Raw genomic sequence first — 20,248 nt, forward strand, 5'->3', positions numbered from 1 at the left:
ACTTTTACCTATCGGAATGTTGGAACGGGAATTCCATCTAAATGTTGGAATTCCGTCGGATTGTCGAAATTTTATGGGATTTTCGGAACTATTTGGAAATGACACTGTTTCAATCATTTTCACTTTGGATCATTGACGACCTTTTAAATATCTGTCGAAATTTGAACTTTTTGTCAATCACCTTTATTTTGAAAAAACTGTTTTTATTTTAAGTCTAATATACTGTTAAGCAATTTCACAATAAGTTGTAGCGTTTTTGCAGTCAACAGAATACTCCTCTAAACCCAAGAACAGCTAAGAAATAAAACTTAGAGTGCTATGCAGCTGATTTTTGGCGTTTTTTGTTAACAAGTACTCCATGTTTGACAAGAGGCACTTAAACTATGAACCAAGTAATTAAGAAGCTCATTGTTAAATGTAATTTGCTTACATGAAAAGTTTAAGAAGGACTTTGTGACCTATTGTTAATCGGAATTAAACAAATTTATTACAATTTTTGCTCAAAAAATCGTTTTATTTTCTTTCTGCCAAGTCGCCACAGTAAGGTTTTAATAATGAGGCCTAGCTATGTTTGCATCAATACTTTAGAGGGACTATTGCATCAATACTTTAGAGGGACTATTTTGAAATAGCGTGGAAAAGTTTGAACAATTGTGCTAGAAAACTGAATCTCTTTACTTTGATCCTGAGGAAGGGGTGCTCAATGTTTTTAAGCTTGGAAGGGAAATTCTTGAAAAGTTTGCTATCCCAATAGGAATCACAAATGAAGAAGTTTCAGAGAAAACAACAAGAATTTAAGAAGCATCAGATTGAACCATACTAGGAAAACGTCTCTAAATGATGGAATGAGTAATCATTTATTAGATTGCTTGGTATAAGTGACCCAGTTAAACAGAAAACATCAAGAAATATTAGTGATAATTTTATTAAATTCGTGAAAAAATAATGCTTTGTGTGAAAATAAATCAATTTTACTTTTTAACAATTCATTTAGCATACTTAAGTTGATTAAATAACGAGAAAAAGAAAAAATTGTTTTTTTTTTCTAACGTATGTGGGATGCGGTAGGTAACGGTGCTCGACCAAAAGAAGGATTGTAGTCACGTGGGTGCATCGCAACTACTACCACGGTCGTCGCGTGAGCAAATAGCTTTTCGCGACTACTTCCAATAATTTGGATACACCCTGACATAAAAATTGTGCTGGTATAGGAAGACTTAAGCAACAGCCACAAAACACCTTCAAGACGGCCGTAATTGAATTTATTCATCTCGGCTAAATATGATGCCCGTCACCTGAATTACGGATCACCATCCCTCTGCTGTGAATGTCCGTCAAAAGATTGCGGCAGCAAAAATAAGGAGCCACCTTGTTCCAGCGTACCAATGATTGGGGGTGAAGGCATGAGGGCGAATTGGTCAAGTCTTACTAATTACAGTTCAGTGTTAGAGGAAAGGCTAATCTTGTATAAAAACCTATAAATAGGGGAAAGCATCACATTGGGTGACAATCGGGGAATAAATTCTGTCCTCTCGCTTACTACCTGCATAGCCCCTCGCTCAGCTTAAACTCACCTCAGCTTAAAATTAGGCCATTTAAAGTCACAAAAAGCGAATGTATTACAAATGATTGTAAAGCCTCGGTTGTCGAAGCGAGCTCGGCATGGTTTTCATCTATCATCGGGCTGAAAGCCTACTAAGTTCAACGAGCAATTAGCTTTCTCGGCCAACTAAAAAACATGCTACGCTTACTTTCTGATAAGGTGGTATCGTTTTCATGGAAATCAATTGTGCTATTGTCTCGTGGATTTTCTTAAACGAGCTTCTAAGGGACAAAATAATCAGAATTGTACAGTTGTGAACGAAGGTGGCGTTGATAAGAGAATTGAGTCTGGAAAACCAAACCTCTGTAATACAAGCACCGACAACGCCAGTATTCGCAGATAAGAAACGATGGGGGAAAAAAGGCTAGTAAGAAAGCCAACCAGAAATTTCGAAGCCAACGTAATTTTTTAAAAATTTCAAAAAGGAATACTGGCTTGTAAAAGTTTTTTTTTTGAAATTCCGACAGAGTTCGGAAATTTTGACTGACGCAGATGGATTAACAAACTAACCGAAATACTGGACAAAGTGAAGATCTAAAATTCGGAATACTTTTTCATCTAAAAGAAAGACGTCCAAACAATCCAAATGTTTTTTTTTAAATTCAGACGGAGTTTGGAATTTTTTGACCGACGCAGTTGGATTAACAAACTGACCGAAATACTGGACAAAGTGAAGATCTAAAATTCGGAATACTTTTTCATCTAAAAGAAAGACGTCCAAACAATCCAAATGTTTTTTAACTTTTAAGTAATACTGATAAATGGAAAAAAAAATCGAACGCATTTTGCTCAACAGAAATTTAAGTAAAAAAAGTGCAGTTAAGTTTGCTTGCCTTATTACAAAACGGATAGATATACGCAATAATGCAACAATAGTAGAATTATAGGAAAGCTTTTTATCTGAAAAAGATTTAAATAAACCTAGCAATTTATTCATGTAAGAACATCAAGTATTATCAGTCGAATTAAAAATTGAAACTATGGCGGTGAACATAAAGGCTGCGTCATTAAACACAATCAACGTAACCATATATATAAGAACGACTTTTGTTTGAAGAAAATAAAAAGCGAAATTTTATTCGCAACGATTAATGTTTAAGTTTCTTAAGTTATATATAGCAATAGCAATTAACTAAGTGAGTTTTAAAAAATTCATCAAACTAATGGTCTTCAAACTTTCTACGCCGCTCCTAATTAAAGAGAAACGCCGAATTTAATCAAATGATGGTTTAAAAAAAGAATTTATGGCGAGAGAAAACGGACATTTATGACAGAAAAAACACATACTACAATTTTGTCATTGTGTATTAAGGTTAACTAATAAATAAACTTAAATAAGTTCTCGACCAAGAGATAATCCACTATTATTCAGAATGGTAGCCTTCTTATCAAATATAAAACATCAGATTAAGCAATTTGTCAATCATTGGTGATAATGAGCACACCTTATTCAACCAACCAACTTTCAGATCTAGCAGCCAACTAGCCAGGCCTAGGTCAAGGTAACCATTCAGCTGCTTCTCAAATGCTTGATACTATGATATCAAAACTAATAGCCACAGTCAGCATACTTCACACCCGCGTATCTACTCTTGAAAAAGAAAATATCACTCTAAAAGCAAACCTTTCCCCAACAGTCAAACTCAGCATCTCCGAGCTTAACCACAACTCTTAACTGGGCAAGCGCAGTCAAGCACGGTTCAAAAGGCAAATGAATTGATCACTGTTGAGTTTGACTCGAAAGAGCACCACAATGATCTTTTATCTAATGCAAAGCAACTTGCCTCAATAGACAAATTAAAATCTGTCTACATTCGCCCAGACCGTACATCTCTCAATCAAGAAACAATCAACAACTTAAACAAAAAGCCGTGCTACCGAAAATGCAGAGTTATTGGCAAAAGATTTACTTAACAAACCCTTTCGATTTATCATCCGCAGCGAAAAAGTCAAATGCATTGACACATCCAAAACAGTCAACATCAATGGAAGAGAAAGAAACCCATTCCTCAAATGGAAATCAGCTGCTGAAGCCATTTAGTCGCTCTCAACATCTCACTAATTCATTGCTTAACAAGGCCAGCTCTTCCATTAAATTATCTCATCTTTCGTGCTTCTACACCAATGCAACCTCCCTCAATTCTATAAAACTCATCGAACTGTCCTTAATTGCAGAAAACAACTCTTTTGACATTATTTTTATCACCGAGACATGGTTCAATGACCAATCAACTCCCTTTCTTCCGAACTACAACTTCTATCGTTAAGACCGTTGCAACCAAATCGGAGATGTAGCTATATACACAAACAATAAAATCATCTCAAACAAAATAGAGAAATCCCTACTACACAAAGATTTTACTCGTCACCATTCAGAACAATTATGGGTCGAACTAAAGCTTCTGAATGAAACTCTACTCCTAGGCAACATTTATAGACCTCCATCCTCTGGTATCGAAACCTTCTTAGAGATTTCAAGTGCTATTTTCCATGCCAAAACTTTAGCATCAACCAAAAAATACAATGGTATCATCATCGCCGGTGATTTCAATTTCCCAGAGATTACTTTGACTTCCAATTCAGTCTTTTCCTCTAGTAAAATTGGTCTCAGATCTTCATTTGTCTCTCTCTTTCAAGATTGTCATCTTCACCAAATCGTCACTGTCCCTACTTTCAAACCTGCTAATCGCCCTATGATAAACACTCTTGATCTCATAATATGTGACTCCTGATCGTGCTAGTGAAATTAACATCGGTCCTCCACTCAGTTTGTCTGATCAATATGATTGTTCTATCACCTGGCATTACAAACTGGCTTCCAGTGTAAACTATCACATTTCAACATCTCTTAATTTATATACAAGCTTGGTAATTACAAAAAAATCAACAAAGAATTCAATAAGGTTGACTGGTCATCTATTTTTAGACTTAAACGTAGAACAATGTTACCAACTTTAGCTCAACAAATACAATGAATGTTGTCATCAATGCATCCCTCGTATGCCGAACAAACAATCCCCCAAAAAATAACCATGGCTAGCAAAAGAACTTTTATCTCTTATTCGACTTAAAAAATCGCTCTAGGCTCGTAACGTCAGTTCAAAATGGAAAATCACATCCCTGGTTGTGGAATATAGAGAAACTAGAAAGCTCGTTGAAAAATTAAGTCGTTCTTCTCTAAAATCCTTCGAAATTCCCCTTGCCAATGATAAGCGTAACCCAAATAAAGACTGTTTTCATACATAAATAGTAAACGCTCTGTAATAAATCGATCTCATCTATGCGAATCACCAGTTCCAGTCAGATCATTAGCTCTGACAAAATTACAATAGCCAATTCACTTAACAATCAAATTCAATCAGTTTTCAGCAAAGAGCCATCCAATGACAATCTTTCCCGTTTTGATCGTAGAACTAACATAATCCTCAATAACATATCTTTCGATACTCTGGCTATTCTTATGGAACTCTCAGCACTAGACATATCTAAATCACTTGGTGTAGACAATATCAGTCCTCACGTTTTACGCTTTTGTTCAACCTCGATGTTTTCTCCACTTACTCTCATCTTTCAAAAGTCATTTGACAATGGTGAAATTCAACAATCTTTTATCAAATAGTCAACATGGATTTTTTAAAAAAAAAGCATGCGTTACAAATCTCCTTGAAACAATCGATTTCTTGACTAGAAATATAGCCAGAAAGCTACCAGTTGACGTGGTATTTCTGGATTTTCCACATCAACGAATGCTATACAAACTAAAAATGTACGGAATTGAAGGCACTCTTCTCAATTCTATGAAAGCTTTTCTACTCAGCAGGTCTCAAAGAGTCATCCTTGGTAACACTTAATCGAATTGGTTACCTGTAACAAGTGGAGTTCCGCAAGGATCAGCCTTGGGTCAAATATTATTTGTCATTTTCATCAATGATCTGCCGGATGTAATAAGCAAAGAAAACAGTTATAAGATCTATGCTGATGACACTAAAATCCTAAGAATTTCAACTCACTTGCTGCTCAACTCCAATCAGATATTGACCAATTGTTAATTGGACTAAATCTTGGCTCATGGAGTTAAGCGCAAAGAAATGCAAGGTCATGCACTTTGGTCAAAAAAAAATAACTCCTTTCAAGTACTCAATGGATGAATTAGGCCCTTGTTCAATAACGACTCGAACTACATTGGAAGCAACCACCTCTGAGCGTGACTTGGGAATTTAAGTTACCAATGATCTTAAAGTAGAAACCCAATCCATCATTGCCTTATGTAAAGAAAATCAAATGCTAAGCATCCTAAAACACACTTTCCGATCTCGTGATGCTTCTTGAACAAACTATTGAATTAATATAGCGCAGAGCCACAAAAACACCAGACAAACTGAAAAAGTTAGACTACAAGTCCAGATGTTTACAATTTCGCCTATCTTTAGTTGAACGTCGTAAAAGAGGTGACCTCATCCAAAAGCATAAAATTATTAATAACATCGACATAGTCAACTGGCACTTTTCCCTCATCACAATTCCACCAAGAGCAAATCACAGAGAAAGACTTCACCGTGAGAAGTACAGCAACAATTTAGCTGGTTTCCACTTTTTCAACAATCGCATTGTCAAGGCACGGAACATGTTACCAGTTAAAGTAATCAGTTCTTCAACTGTCAACAGTTTTAAAGCGAACCTCGATAAGCTCTAATGTAACTACAGCTCGCAGCTTTCCTTAGTGAAAGCTGCAATATGAGCTTCACAAAAACTAACTGTAATCTGATAATCTATGATTTGTATTTTGTCAACTATTTTTACTTTTGTTGTAACAAAATATATACTACAATATACTACTACTATACTACTATCCTACTGTAAAATGTCAACTATAGATATAAGTAAAATATTGTCTTTATAGACGGTTTCACCACAAAAGTTACCTTTAACAGAAGAACCTAAATAAGGCTTTCAAATGAAATTCCTTGATCAGTTTATTTCTGAAATTGGGGCTGATGTAATTAACTGTAGCCTTTCATTAAATGATAGTTTACTTATTAAAGATTCAAATGGGCATAAAAGTACGCAAAGTGCTTTTAAAATACTGCTTATAAATGTACACAAAGTGCTTTTAAACACCTGTAAGTTAAATAACATTGGGTTCTCCTAACGCAATTCATGAACATTATTTTAGCTGACTGAAAGCCTAACAACTTTTACTTTCAGTCACCAATAAATGAACATAGACTTCATTTAAAATCAATGAACTAAACTAGAAAAATGCAGCAAGTTGTTTTTGCGCTGATAAAATAACAACACATTGAAATTTTACGGGAAGTTTTAAACTTACGCATTGTGAAAAAAAATTGGTCTTACAATATGGTATACATCGCATATATTGTATACAACTTAAATATTGTATACGTCTTAGTTTATATATGGATCTTGTAAAAACTACAACATTTTTATAAACTTAACTTGCTCATACCAGCTTTTCCTCAAAACTGTTTTCATTTTCCTCTTTAATATCGTTTTCAAATACTGATATATCATTGAAATCTAAGAAGTTACATAATAAGGTCTCTGAACCAGGCAAACTATCCCAACGAAACATTTTGGAAAAATGCTTGTAGACTTCGTCAGCTTCATTTGAACCACTAGGTTCAACTTTTATAGGAGATTCAATGGAACAATGTTGGATTGCATCTTGAAATTTGATTTTCGATTCTTCGAACAATGATAAACGTTCTGGTTGCCCTGTTGGACTTTGAGTTTTGTAAAAGTTGATTTCAACTACAGCTTCAAAATACTCAGCATATCTTTGAAGGGAAGGTTTTGTTTTATCTGTAGCAGAGTTGCCAACATTTTGCCTACAACATGTCACTGCCAAAATGACAGGAATCCTTTTGCGTGCAAGTTGCTGAACGAATATTTCATACTGAGACTTGATCACTTCGTCAGTACTATCGCTTTTGACAACCATGACTAGCAAATTAAAGCCTTTTTTGTTCCTTAAAAATAGATCTAATAAGTTTAACATTGCAAACTTGCCATGTTCAGTTTCCAATGATGTCTCACTAAAACCAGCAACTTCAACAAATTCAAAGATGACATTCTGAAGTACAGCTTCTTTGAAGTATGTTGCTTTAAACGTGAACTGTTTTGAATTGGTACATGTGGTTTGGTTATCACCAGTAAAACTGTTTAGCAGGGACGTCTTTCCGACACCATCTGATCCAAAGATCAGCACTCTTTTGGTGTTTGTAATTGCAGGAAGGCTTCTAGAAGGAAAAATAAAAGCCATGACTAAAAACAAAAGAAGAAAATCAACTGCCCTTTATAAATCATAAATAAAAATCACCTTCTCAGCTAACGTTAATAAGTATTTAAGGAAGAGGTATTTATTAAAAAGAAATTACTTTTCTTCAGCCTTGGTAAATTCTTGCTCTATTTCCTCGGCTTCGTTAGTACTAAAACCAGAAGATGTCAACACGGTGGAGACTGCTCCATCCCAAGACGACAAGTTCATTAGCTGAGCAAGAAAACTAAAAATTCTTTGAAACAAGAACGCGGGACTTTGACCAACAATCCTCTGTGAGGATGCGAGCGAGCATTGCTTGACGGCGATGAGGAACTTCTCTTTGGATTCCGTTCGCATTTTTTCAAAAAAGGAATCCAAAACTGGATTCTGAGAATAAGCAGAAGTTGTTCCTACAACAGCTGAAAAACTCATTGCATACTTGGCAAGAGCAGATTTGTTGAAACTGTTTTCAGTCCACGCTGAAATAGATTCCTCGTTTTCGCAGTGTGTCACTACCAAAATGACTGGTACACTGCTGCCTGCCAGTTGTTTAACAAACAGTTTGTACTGGTGCTCGGTTGCTTCTTCAATTCTTCCACATTTAATAACCATGACTAGCAAATTAAATCCGCTTTTGTTGCGTATGATTAGATTAATTAGGTTTGATATTGCTTTTTTTTTAGAAAGTGTACCAAACAATCCTTCGTTCAAACCAACCGTATCAACGAATTCATAAGTATCATCTCCAAATGTAACCGGTTTGTAGTACGTTGTTTCAAATGTGCATCCCGTGGCTCTGCTAGTTGTGTTATGATTTTCTCCAGTTACACTATTTAGAAGGGATGTCTTTCCAACACCACTAGAGCCAAATATCAGAACTCTTTTTGCATATGACATGATTGAGCTTTCTGAAACAAATCAAACAAATGTTTGAGCAAGAACAAACGCTAATTTATATATATAAAAAATTAGATACTTGTGCATGTGCATATATCTTTGCATTTATTTATTTAAGATTTCATCTATCTGAACCTCTGATTTAAAAGAAAAGTGAAAGTAGCTTATTTTTAAACATTCTCATAACACCCCCTTTGAAGCATTAACTTATTGATGTAAAGGCTGATATGCGATTAAGAAAAAAATATCAATATTGATAAATCTGAATATATCACTTTTGAGGTATCGCTTTATTTGAATTTCTAGCTTAGTAATAATTAAGCTAAGACTAAAAAAATAAACAAAATAACACGAATTTGTTCCCTATTTATTTCATGTTGCATCTAGAAATTCCTCCACAATTAGTTCATACTCAAGCATTGCATTTGTTTTTATGCTCAGGCATATATAATATATTATATAATACAATATCTAAACTTAGAAACGTAGTTTTAGTCATAAAACGAACGATCGGTTTATGCTAAATACTTTAATTGCTTTCAGCCGAGTTAAAAAACAGTCTTCGGCATCAAAAGTGTCTCATTTCACTAACTTCGTAACCTACTTGTTCAATTAAAATACATCCATTTAAACGAAGTAAGCTTGAGCAATTGCTATGGGTAACTGTGGGTAACTGTGGGCAACTGTGGGTTACCAGTGACGAAATACCATATTTTTAAGGAAAATGTGAACAATTAAGTGTTGTTTAACCTAAAATGAGTCTTTTTAAAGAAAGATATGGACCCCGTAATGCATTAGGTAACCAACCAATATTTTTTTAAAAAATGAAACATTAATTAGAAAAAAGGCTAATTATAAATATTTATAACAGTATCCTACTTATAGTCACATTAGCAAGAGGCTGTGAATGTATTTGATAATAATTTCAGATTGCAAAACTGAAATTACGTTTAGTTTTAAAACTGTTTTTTTAAATTATATTGAAATATTGTAAACGTTGGTTGGTTCCCTATTGCATAACGGGGTCCATATGGAAATAAATACGATACATTTATGGCAAGAGTAAACAAGATTATAAACCAACATATGATAACTTTCGGCTTCATTGTAAATTAAGAATGGCGCCGATATCTTAAAGCCCGTTCCTAGAAGTGTTGTGCCCAGAAAGTATGATGTTGATTAAAAAACGTGGGAAGAGAAAAGTTATTGGTTACTTCTTAACGTATAATTTGCAAGTGCTAATAAGTTCTAACTTGTAAACAAGATTTTAAACCAAGTTTGTTGGTTTACAAAAACGTTGGCTTGCATTTTAGTTTCAAATGAACCTTTTGCATGTATTGGTCATAAACGTAATTTCATATATATTTTAAGTTATTTACTTTAGTATTTTTGAATATATGTACTTTAACTTTCATATTGCACTTTAATTTATCACGCGAGTGAAAAATTTCGACTCGAAGTTTACTTTAAATTATACTTATAACTTGTAAAATTTTTTCTCTTTTTATTTTTATTTTCTAAAATCCTTGCAAAATAAAAGCATCTAATTTGGATTGAATCGCTTCACAGTTTCCTGCAATGGGTGATGTTAAAAAGGTGCTGGTTTTTGGATCTAGTGGAGTTGGAAAGACATCCTTACTCAATATGCTTACCGGCGAAGTACATGAAACAAGTAGTGGCGCATTGGGATGCACATTCGATTCAACAAAATATCAGCCAGTTAAGCTAGGAAATGTTAGCTTCGTTTTTATTGATACGGCTGGTTTGAATGAAGGGTCATCTGGCACTGTAACTTCAAAGAAAGCAATATCAAATCTAATCAACTTAGTCTTAAATAACAAAGAGGGCTTTAACTTACTAGTTATGGTTATACGATGTGGAAGAATTGATGCAGCAATAGAGCGTCAGTATGACTTGTTTGTAAATCATCTGGCAGCGGGAACTGTTCCGGTCATTCTGGTAGTTACTGGTTGTGAGTGTGAAAGTTCTCTGTCGGCATGGCCAAACAATTGTGAAAATAAAGAAGCCCTTGAAAAATATAAGATGAAATTTAAAGCCGTTGTTGGTACAACTTGCGCAATATCTACAAATAAACAAATTGAACAATTTTATAGTGAGATGCGAGAGGAATCGAAAAAGAAAGTTATCGATGAAATTCTAAAGTACTCACTTAATTCTCCAATGCGAATCATAAAAAGCAATGCATTAGACTTAATTCGTAAAATATACAACTTTGTAGCACAAATTTTTAACTGGACGCGTTGGACTTCAGCACTCAGCAAGTTGTTGATTTCTTTGGGCTTTACTGAAGATGAGGCGTTAGTAACAGAGGGACGATTATTACGAGAAGGTACGTTGTTTTAACAAAGCCTGATGAACGAATCAATATTTATATTCTCAATACAACTTATATTGACTAGAATTATACCATAACCCTTACTAAAAGAACATTATGATTTTCACTTGTTATTCAGTTTTCCTTGAAAAGTAAATTAAAGTTGGGGTAAGAAAAGCAAAAAAAAAAAAACAAAAAAAAAAAACAAACGGAAAATTACACAACCATGCTGCGAACTTGAATGCGATTTTTATCTGAGTACAGCAGCTGCTGATGGTACTAGGCTGCTCAGTGGTTAACATGATTGGTCTGCAATAACCTGAAGACCTCTTAAGATAAAAGGGCGTTTAAAGCAATGATTAGCTTTTAAAGTGATTATTTTTTTTAATTCTTCGCAATATTGTTAAATTGATTTATAAAAGAGGATAATAGAGAATATGTAATAAAAACATTATCTTGTGTGTTTTTTTAAATTTTGATATATTTTAGTTAATATCTTTAAATATGATAATCCAAATGGGCATAATTTTTAGAAGACACGTGATTTTATGATGTAACCGTTATAGATAATGAAATTGTAAATAAACTTTATTTGACCAAAGGGAACTGCAAAAAAGTCTTTTGTAAAAAACTGGTTAACAGAAAGGTTTTAGAAAGTAAACTAATGAACTGAGTTTCATTTTTTTAAATTTTAATTTTTTGAAAATTATTGCAATCATTATATATAATAAACTGAGGCTAGAGAGACTTTGAATTGCTGTCAACCACTTACATTTTGAAAATGCAATAAAGAGTATGGAAAAACATTAAAAGATTTGAGGTAAATATTAAGAAAATCAGAAAAAGTCGATGGAAAATTAAGTTTTTTTTTTTTTTTAATTTTAATTCATACGCTTCAGTTTTACCCATTTATGATTTCGAAATATGTTTGCAAAAGAGGAAACAATCGAGGCGTACAATCCAATAGGCCGGGTGAATAAAAATGAGCAACTGCTTTTACACAGTAATTGGTCAGCTTTACGTGAATAAAAACTTCAGAAGTTTTCTTCATATTTTTATTCGTGTAAAGGTAAGCAATTTACTTAGTAATTGCTCAATTTTACGTGAATAAAAATTTAAGTAAAGTTGTTGAAGTTTTTATTAACGTAAAGCTGACCAACTACTGAATAAAAGCAATTGCTCATTTTTATTCACCCGGCCTAATAACGTTGTGAGTCCATTTTTTCGAGAATCAACTACAAATGTCTTCCTATTTAACATATCAAATTGCATCATACTAGGGTTGGTTATGAACTAAATAAATACTGGAAGGCTTTCATTTTAAAGCATAAAATATACAACTGTTGTGGAATGCTGGACTTTTTCTCAAGACGGTAAATTTAGTATCGTTCCCAGTTTTTAAAAAAATATTCCCTACATGTGGGTATGGTGTCCAGTACACAATTTTAAAGTTGTTTTTTTTTGTTTTGGGGGTGGGGGGGTGGGGGTGGGGACAAATAGTCAAAAGGACATTATAAAGCATTTCCAAATTAAAATATCTTTTGTGAGTAACTTCAAACAAATCTCTTTCTTTAGGGTTGAGTTATCTCAAGAGCTTTGTTTTTTTTTCCTTTTCGACAGATTTTTCTAATCTAGATACAAATGACTTATATTTGGTAATATTGTTACTATCAACATTATCAGATCAAGATTATCAGAAAATCATTGTAAAAAAGATCTCTTTTCCTTCTAAAAGCTATTCTTTTAATCACAGCATCTTAACTCCTTTTTAACCTTAAACTGACATTTTTTTCAAAAAATGACGTTTTTTTCTGCTCTCAACACCGTAGCTTCTCTTCTGTAAGTCATTCTAGAACCAAAGATAAATGGTTTTTGACTAAGTTTTCATTTACTTTAAGTTCATCATCAGTTACCATTAATTTTTTAAATCCAAGAGATTTAATAACTGCTTTTCTAATTTTAATAAATCTCTGATACTTAACTAACATCGAACTTCAACTAGTTTTAGAATTCAAAATAAGTACTAGCTCTTGCCCTAAATCATCTTTAAATTAATGTCAGTTTTTAGAGGTGTGATCATTTAAAAGCTAAAATTAATATTCTAACTAAGACCCGTAACCTCTTTTCACACTAATTGTTAAATAACTTTGCTTTCAATTTCGTTATCATCAATGAAAGTATTAATTTTTATCTTTTTAAATCATCAAAATCTTTGTCATTAACATTTTGGTTATAATCATCTTGTTTTTTAAAAATTACATATACTAATGTTTAATGAAGTGCATGAGCAAAAAATGGCTAAATTTCAGCATGAGAGCCCTTTTTTTCATTACAGCAGTTTTATTTTTTAGTCAATATTTCACCACTACCAGTCAATATTTCGACCATCGATTATTTCTTTCTCAGCCGTAAATCTGGCTGAGAAAGAAAAAAAAAACAACAGTCGAGAAAAGTTCACGCAATACTTATTTAATCAGTATTATCAAATTTTCCAATATTTTCTTGGGGATCGAAAAATCATTCTAAACTCTTAATTTTTGGTGTTTACAGTTTAAACTCAAATCTCATCACTGACAAAAATCCCCGTAATGTTTACAGAAAGGGAAAAACAGATCATCTTATTGCTGCAGTCTTTACAAAAATTGACTTTAACTAAATAATAAATTTTCTCCCCATTTTTTAATACTGTAAATTTATTTGCATACGAGAAATTAACGTCAAGTTCTCAATTGATATAATTCTTAGGGTGTCTCTAAAACGGGCGAAACGCTGTTCAGTTTTGTCGAGTGGGCGCAAAGAGGTTGACCGCTAACATTGCATGTTGCTTTTTGTGATATCACTCACAATAGGTTTTTTTTTGATGAACAACAGTTTTTCTCTCCGCTAACTCTGGTCAAAACATGCAGTTTTTTTCATCTAAACATTGACGAAAACGTTGGACGAAGCGTTGCTCTGTTTTGTGGAGTAGACGCAAAGAGGTTGATCGCTAACAATAGGCATGTTTCTTTTTTTGTGACATCTGCTCACAAAGGTTTTTTTTTAATGAATAACGATATTTTCCTTCAAAAACTCTGGTCAAAACATACAATTTTTTTTCAGTTAATTTATCTAAAAGCTTTGTATTCAGAATGAGTTTACGTAATAAATTACGTAATAAGTTTTTTACCTCTGAAAATAGTTTAACAGCAAAACTCCTTTGTAATCTTAAAAAAAAGCCATAACCTGACGGAACAATGTTTGTTTTCTTTGATATACTTCCACTACCTTCATGCTAATGTTTCAATTATTGCTTCCTCAGCAGTTGTAAACGACGCTAAAATACCCATCTTATTTTGCTTAAAACAATCCAAACAATCTTTATAAACAAGCATTTGAACACGTTCTTGATCAATTGATCGCAAAAGCGGGACCCATCTTGCAGGAAGTCTTTTCATCTTAAATTCTTTATGTTGCGTATCACCAACCCGGTCATTTGAGAAGCCTAGAGCCTCAGCTTTTTCAGGCATTTTTAATCGTTGATCTTCAAGGTTTCTGAAACCACGTTTTAACTGAGTCAGCCAATTGTATACAGTTGAAAGTGAAGGGGAAGCATCCTCATTCCAATAGTTGTTCATGGATTTATTTTTGTATACAGATCAAAACCAAGAAATCAATCACTGCTATAGCTGACTTTTTCCCGTAATAAAAAAACACTGGCACATTAACACTACCTTACTCGTAAACAAAGAATGGCCTGACACATCTAAATCAAATCTCGCATGTGCCCTGTGATTTGGTTGTTCTTTTTTTAAGACTACTATCAAATGAAAGTTCTTTATATATTCTTAATTTTTTACTTTACTTTTTCCATTTATTAAAATTGTAAAGACTGCTATCTTTTGAAAGCTATTTATTCTTATTTTCAATAAAACACAAAAAATGAAAAATCCAAATTTAATTACAGTTGAATTTAAAAATGAAGTTTGTAAATTTAAAATAAAATTTGTAAAAATTTGTAAAAACTGCTATCAAATGAAAGCTCTTTTTATTTTCTACAAAACAAAAACAAAAAAAGCAAAAAGTTTTAATTTAATTTAAAATCATGAAAACATTTAGATTTTAAACCTTTTAAAGATTGTTGGAGTTAGAAATACCTTTAAATAAAAACAATAATCGAAATGTAAATTCCATAATATATATGAAAGATTCTTTAAAAAACTCTTTTTTACTTTCTGCTTAAAAAAACTGTAAATTTTAGTCTCTAATTTAAATATGTAATATTGCTGTTATAATAGCAAGTATATTATAGTAATGTGAAATTATGTTAGTTAATAGAAAAAGAGTCTTAAGCTCTACACTGTTATTATCAATCCAGATTTTGTAAATATTGAAATGAATAACAACACACGTGGATGTAGTGATTATATAGACCTTGCTATAAAATGAAGTAAGATAAAAACCTTTTTTACTGCTTTAACTATGAACCAATTAAAGTTACTTTTGAAAATTGTTCATAGTTCTTCCGATACCTATTCCTGCATGTGTTGTAAATCTTCACCTGCTTGCTTTATTGTACAAGAATAATGGCTAACCTTGGCAATTTATTCATTTTTGTGTATACGTTTGGTTTCGTTGGAATAATAATAAATACCGCCTTAATTTTATTGACAAAGTCAAAAAAATCTAGAATGGATAAAACGCAGCGATGGATAATAATCAACCTCTGCGTCTTCAACTGTTGTTTAAGCTTTACTTATACAATTATCAACTCTTTAACATTGATAAGCAAAACTGATACAGTTAGCAAAGATGGAGATTACAATGGAGGAGTTAATGTTAAACTTAAGGTTGCTGCTCTCCATGTAACTGAGGAGGGAGTTAATGTTAAACTTAAGTATGTAATTGCAGACTCCTTCGTCGCAACTTTTGTGATAGGCACTTACTTAGCAACTTTATGGCTCGTGTTAGACAGACTATTTCATATAAAACTAGTTCATAAATACGCATGCTTCTGGTCACAAAAGAAAACCGCTATTACAACATTGGTTATGTGGGTTTTCGCTGTTTTAATTGGAAGTTTAATGAGAATATATTTAAGAGGAAAACTTGCATATATGTGCAACGTAATTTATATGACGATTGATGCATTCATAATTGTAAAATCAACCTATGTTCACACCAACGCTTTAATTATTTCCCAAAAGCAAAGGAGATCTATTCGTTCAAATCAAAGCCACGAAAGGAAAACAAAAGGATTAATGCTGTCGGCGAGCATTTTGTTGACGTTCATTGTAACAGTGATGATTCCCGATATCATTTTAGTTAAAAACAACAATCAAAGTTTATCTAAAGCCTTTGCTTGGTATGTGTTTGTATGTAACTACTTTTCTTTATTGACAGATGCAGTAATCTATATATTGCTTTCACCGCAAGTTCGTCGGTATTGCAAAAATAGTTACAAGTTTTCCCTCAGAAGTAGCAGCTCTACTGCATCGACGATAAAAACATTTGAAATGTCAAAAGTATCTAGCAGTGGTTGATTTCTAACTGTGCACCACGCCCCGTCAAAAGCATTTGTACCATCATAATGTTTAAATATTCGAATATCTGCCATCAACTTTTTTTCTGCTACCAACGTTCTTTCCATAACATGTCAAATCTATGAGATTATATTTTTTAAGATTAACACATTTACTTTTTTTTGCGTAATATTATTTCTTTGAATAAAATAAATTTAAAAAAATAAAATAATATCTTTGAATAAAAGTTTGATGATGAATTCATCATGTAGTAAATTTTTGAGTTTTTAGTTTCTAAAAAAAAAAAGTCTCATTGAATTAAAAAAAAGTATGGCAGAAGGTTCGTCATCTGTTTTTACCATTTAGTTTTTTTTTAAACATTACACGTCGCTTACCTTAGTTGCTATCACATTCAAAACTCATGATACAATGCTGTATTCTCCATGCTGTTATTAATCTTAAAGCAGTTTAAGTTCATTATTATTACGGTTCCTTTCAAACTTAACTTAAATTCGTACCATCAGACAGATATTTAAACACCGACAATTTACGAGGTGTTGGTGCATGCGCAATGAGGCAATAAGAAACGAGTTAAAGAAACGAAAAATGAGATTATAAACAACACTTAGAAAAACATTTTTGTGTGTGACCGATTGATCAAGACGATGTAAGTGATGTAATGATAGGTTGCGTTGTTTTGTAAATGTTTGGTAAAAAGTTACTTTCAGTGACGAATGGAAAATTTTGAAGTGTTTAAATGGAAAAAACGGCTGAAAAAAATGGCTGAAAAATGAGGAGTATCTTACCTTGTTTTGAATGCCAATGATTAAGCAACAGCGTTTCGCTTTTCGTTATTTTCGGTGCCATTCGTAACAAAAAGCCTGTTTTATTCCGGAAAAAAGTAACTTTATGATCAAAACTCAATTTGCCTATTAATGGATTAACTAAAAGCTATGACATGATTTCATTTATGACAAATTACCGGTTATGAAGAAATCACTAAACTTATTTTGAACTTAAAGTTGAAGTTGCAAAGATGATAGCAACGGCTACAATTCCAAACAATCTATACCTTTCATATTATACCCGAGAAAAAAAAACCGGCTAATCCTGTTAAGTACTTAATAAGTTTCAGTTATAAAAGATCAAGACAAATCTTATGGGTGCAATTATTCCACTGGCACCTGCGATATTACCAAAAGAACTGACCATTGCTATTTATTGTATTTTTCTAAATGTTTAAGTTAAACAACCTAACACTTTATTATTTGTTGTTTTTATTTTTGTTTTATAAATAAGCGTCCTCATTGCTAAGGCAACTAGTTAAATTAGATTTGTTGGGTTATTTTTTCAAGAATTATCCATGTTTAAGTAAAATCTGAAAAGTAGTTATATTTACATTTTTACTTAAACATACATATTTCTTGAGAAATAACCCTGCTAATATAAATATGAAATCTTTACTCAAATAATTCAATAAAACCTAAATAAAATATGAAATTAACTGAAAAAACTACTAACTAATCTGTTAACTAAAAGTATAGTTTTAGTTAATAGTTAAGTTAATAGTTTTTTTAGTTAATTTCATATTAGGATTAGCAAGTTTTAGTAGGAAACTTAGTAGGATTAGCAAGTTTTAGTATACTAAAACTTGCTAATCCTACTAAGTTTCCTACTAAAACTTGCTAATCCTACTAAGTTCCTAGTAAGTACTCGTTAGGAACTTACTAAGTTTTAGAAGGAAACTTATTAAGTACTTAACAGGATTAGCCGGTTTTTTTTTCTCGGGTGGTTTCTTCATTCAGACATTATTTTCCGCCACTCACAATTTTAGTGGGTGAAAAAAGGAGTAGTCAAGAGGCTGGGACAAATGGTTGGTGTTTTTGGGTAAACTCAAAAATCTAATTTAATTTTTATTACAGGCAGCAATGACTGTACATTAAAAGTGACTGGCTAGATTGTCACCAATTAGAGCTTGTGGTGAGGGTTGAGTTTTTAGATACTTTTAGAAACTACTCTTCAAAATTCTTTTGATTGAACCACCCAGGTAATGTATTTTCATATCGAATGCCTTTTGGCTCACCTACATTCGATGACTCAAAATGCTTTAAAAACAACGTAAACAAGTAGCAATCTACCATTTGTACATGCAAACATCAGGGATGTTGATGTTTTTTCCAATTGTGTGATACATTCTGGGTGCTTATGTTTCTACCACAAATAACATTCTTCTGTCCTAGGTCATCTGTCAGGTTCGTTTCATCATAATTCACTAAACTTGATGGCTGGACACTTGTGAGACTATCTTCAAAATTATCAAAATACCTATTAATGGTATCGAAAAAACAGCTGCCCTACAGCTTTTTATATTTTCTGTAATTCAATTTTTCAGATCTTTTTTATATCTTTTTAGAAACAACCCAGTCAGGTCCAGCTATATTGTTAATAAACTTTTAGACTTTTCGTTCTAAGGTGTGTAAGTAGCTTTTGACAACAAGCCTCTTATGAATGAAGGTCAGAGGAACGCCCCACTCACTGACACTGATGAATTTATCTGAAAAAAGAATATCAGTATACTTCAAGCAATATTTGCTGTATTTAATACAATATATAGTATGATGCAATAAGTACCGCGCTACTTTAGGCATAATATATGGTACATTTTAAAGATGATTCCTCTAGTGCAGTGAATGTGGTTTGTCCTCCAAATGACCCTTGGATTTTTTTCTTTTCAATGCTTTCCAAATCTCCATTTTATCACTGAACTCCTCCGCTGCATTACGAAGGCTCATTTTTTTTAGTTTTACATGCCTCGAAGGCCATTTTCAAGTTGTTTGTTTAAGTAGGCTCATGAGCCTTAGCCCCTGAAAGGTGAACTTACTTCCTAGACATTTTCAAAACTTGAAAAAATTATTTAATTGGCTGTGTAATTATAAAATGATGTTAACTGAGATAGTGAGGTAGAGTGAGATATGTGTATCACTTCACGCCAGTTATAGGTACAAAGTATGAAAAAATTAAATAAACAAATCTATACAAAATACTATGAGATGTTTTTGTAGTAATTATTGTGTAAGATGGTTCAACATATCTTTCAGTAGAATCAAAACAATTTCAGAATGCACAGTTTACTTTCAGTACATAAAGTTTCCAGAGTACAAAAAACGAGCTTTACTGATAGGAAAAAAAATACTCTAACAATTGCATTGAAAGTAACAGGAAAGAAAGAGTTGCTATATGAACATTTGCAGAGGATCTAAGTAGTGATCAACAAAATCGGAAGGAAAAATTGATGGATGACAAAATAAACAACCAGCATTTATTACTTCAATAAATATAGATTCGAGTTCTTTATTTAACCAGGATCAAGTCAGTGCTAAAGTTAAAGTTTAAGCTAGACTTAATATACATCAAAGCCCCACCCTTTTTAGTTTTAGCGCGTAAAGAGATACAAATCATCTAAATCACCATATAAACCTACCTTTATCCAGCAGGTTAGATTAAGTCATCTTAATGATGTAAGACAAGTTCTCAAAAGATGCTAATAGTATTTTAAAATCGTCAATGTGGTTGGTTGTAAAGATATGTTTACATGGATATAATTTATAGAATTTCGGTAATTGTACCTAGGAACA

General features: G+C 32.6%; 3 protein-coding genes across 3 annotated transcripts in view; 2 read left to right on the forward strand and 1 right to left on the reverse strand.

Annotated features, from left to right (window-relative positions):
* The first annotated feature begins 2,878 nt into the window (after positions 1-2,878).
* The window catches only part of LOC145184785 (dynein axonemal heavy chain 3-like), a 63,206-nt gene continuing 45,836 nt past the window's right edge, over positions 2,879-20,248 (forward strand). Inside the window, exon 1 of the mRNA XM_090092839.1 lies at positions 2,879-2,915. The gene's annotated coding sequence lies outside the window, so the exon portion shown is untranslated. The remainder of the gene's footprint in view (positions 2,916-20,248) is intronic.
* Positions 6,923-8,903, reverse strand: LOC149885564 (uncharacterized). The gene is made up of 2 exons (XM_090093679.1): positions 8,002-8,903; positions 6,923-7,863 (listed from the first exon to the last, which is right to left on the reverse strand). The coding sequence occupies exons 1-2, from the start codon at positions 8,778-8,780 to the stop codon at positions 7,065-7,067; spliced, it is 1,578 nt and encodes a 525-aa protein (XP_089949805.1). The 5' UTR covers positions 8,781-8,903; the 3' UTR covers positions 6,923-7,064.
* On the forward strand, positions 10,359-11,144 carry LOC149885565 (uncharacterized). The gene has a single exon (XM_090094210.1). The coding sequence runs from the start codon at positions 10,359-10,361 to the stop codon at positions 11,142-11,144; it is 786 nt and encodes a 261-aa protein (XP_089950336.1).

This window comes from Hydra viridissima, unplaced genomic scaffold (genome assembly GCF_058129835.1).
Source record: "Hydra viridissima isolate aposymbiotic clone 2 unplaced genomic scaffold, HvirCarnegie_v1 scaffold_7, whole genome shotgun sequence".
NCBI classification, from domain to species: domain Eukaryota; kingdom Metazoa; phylum Cnidaria; class Hydrozoa; order Anthoathecata; family Hydridae; genus Hydra; species Hydra viridissima.

Coding starts and splice junctions, on each gene's coding strand:
- LOC149885564 (XM_090093679.1), bottom strand. CDS start 8,780: ATGTCATATGCAAAAAGAGTTCTGATATTTGGCTCTAGTGGTGTTGGA. Junction 7,864..8,001: donor TTTACCAAGGCTGAAGAAAA/GTAATTTCTTTT, acceptor TTTTCCTTCTAG/AAGCCTTCCTGCAATTACAA.
- LOC149885565 (XM_090094210.1), top strand. CDS start 10,359: ATGGGTGATGTTAAAAAGGTGCTGGTTTTTGGATCTAGTGGAGTTGGA.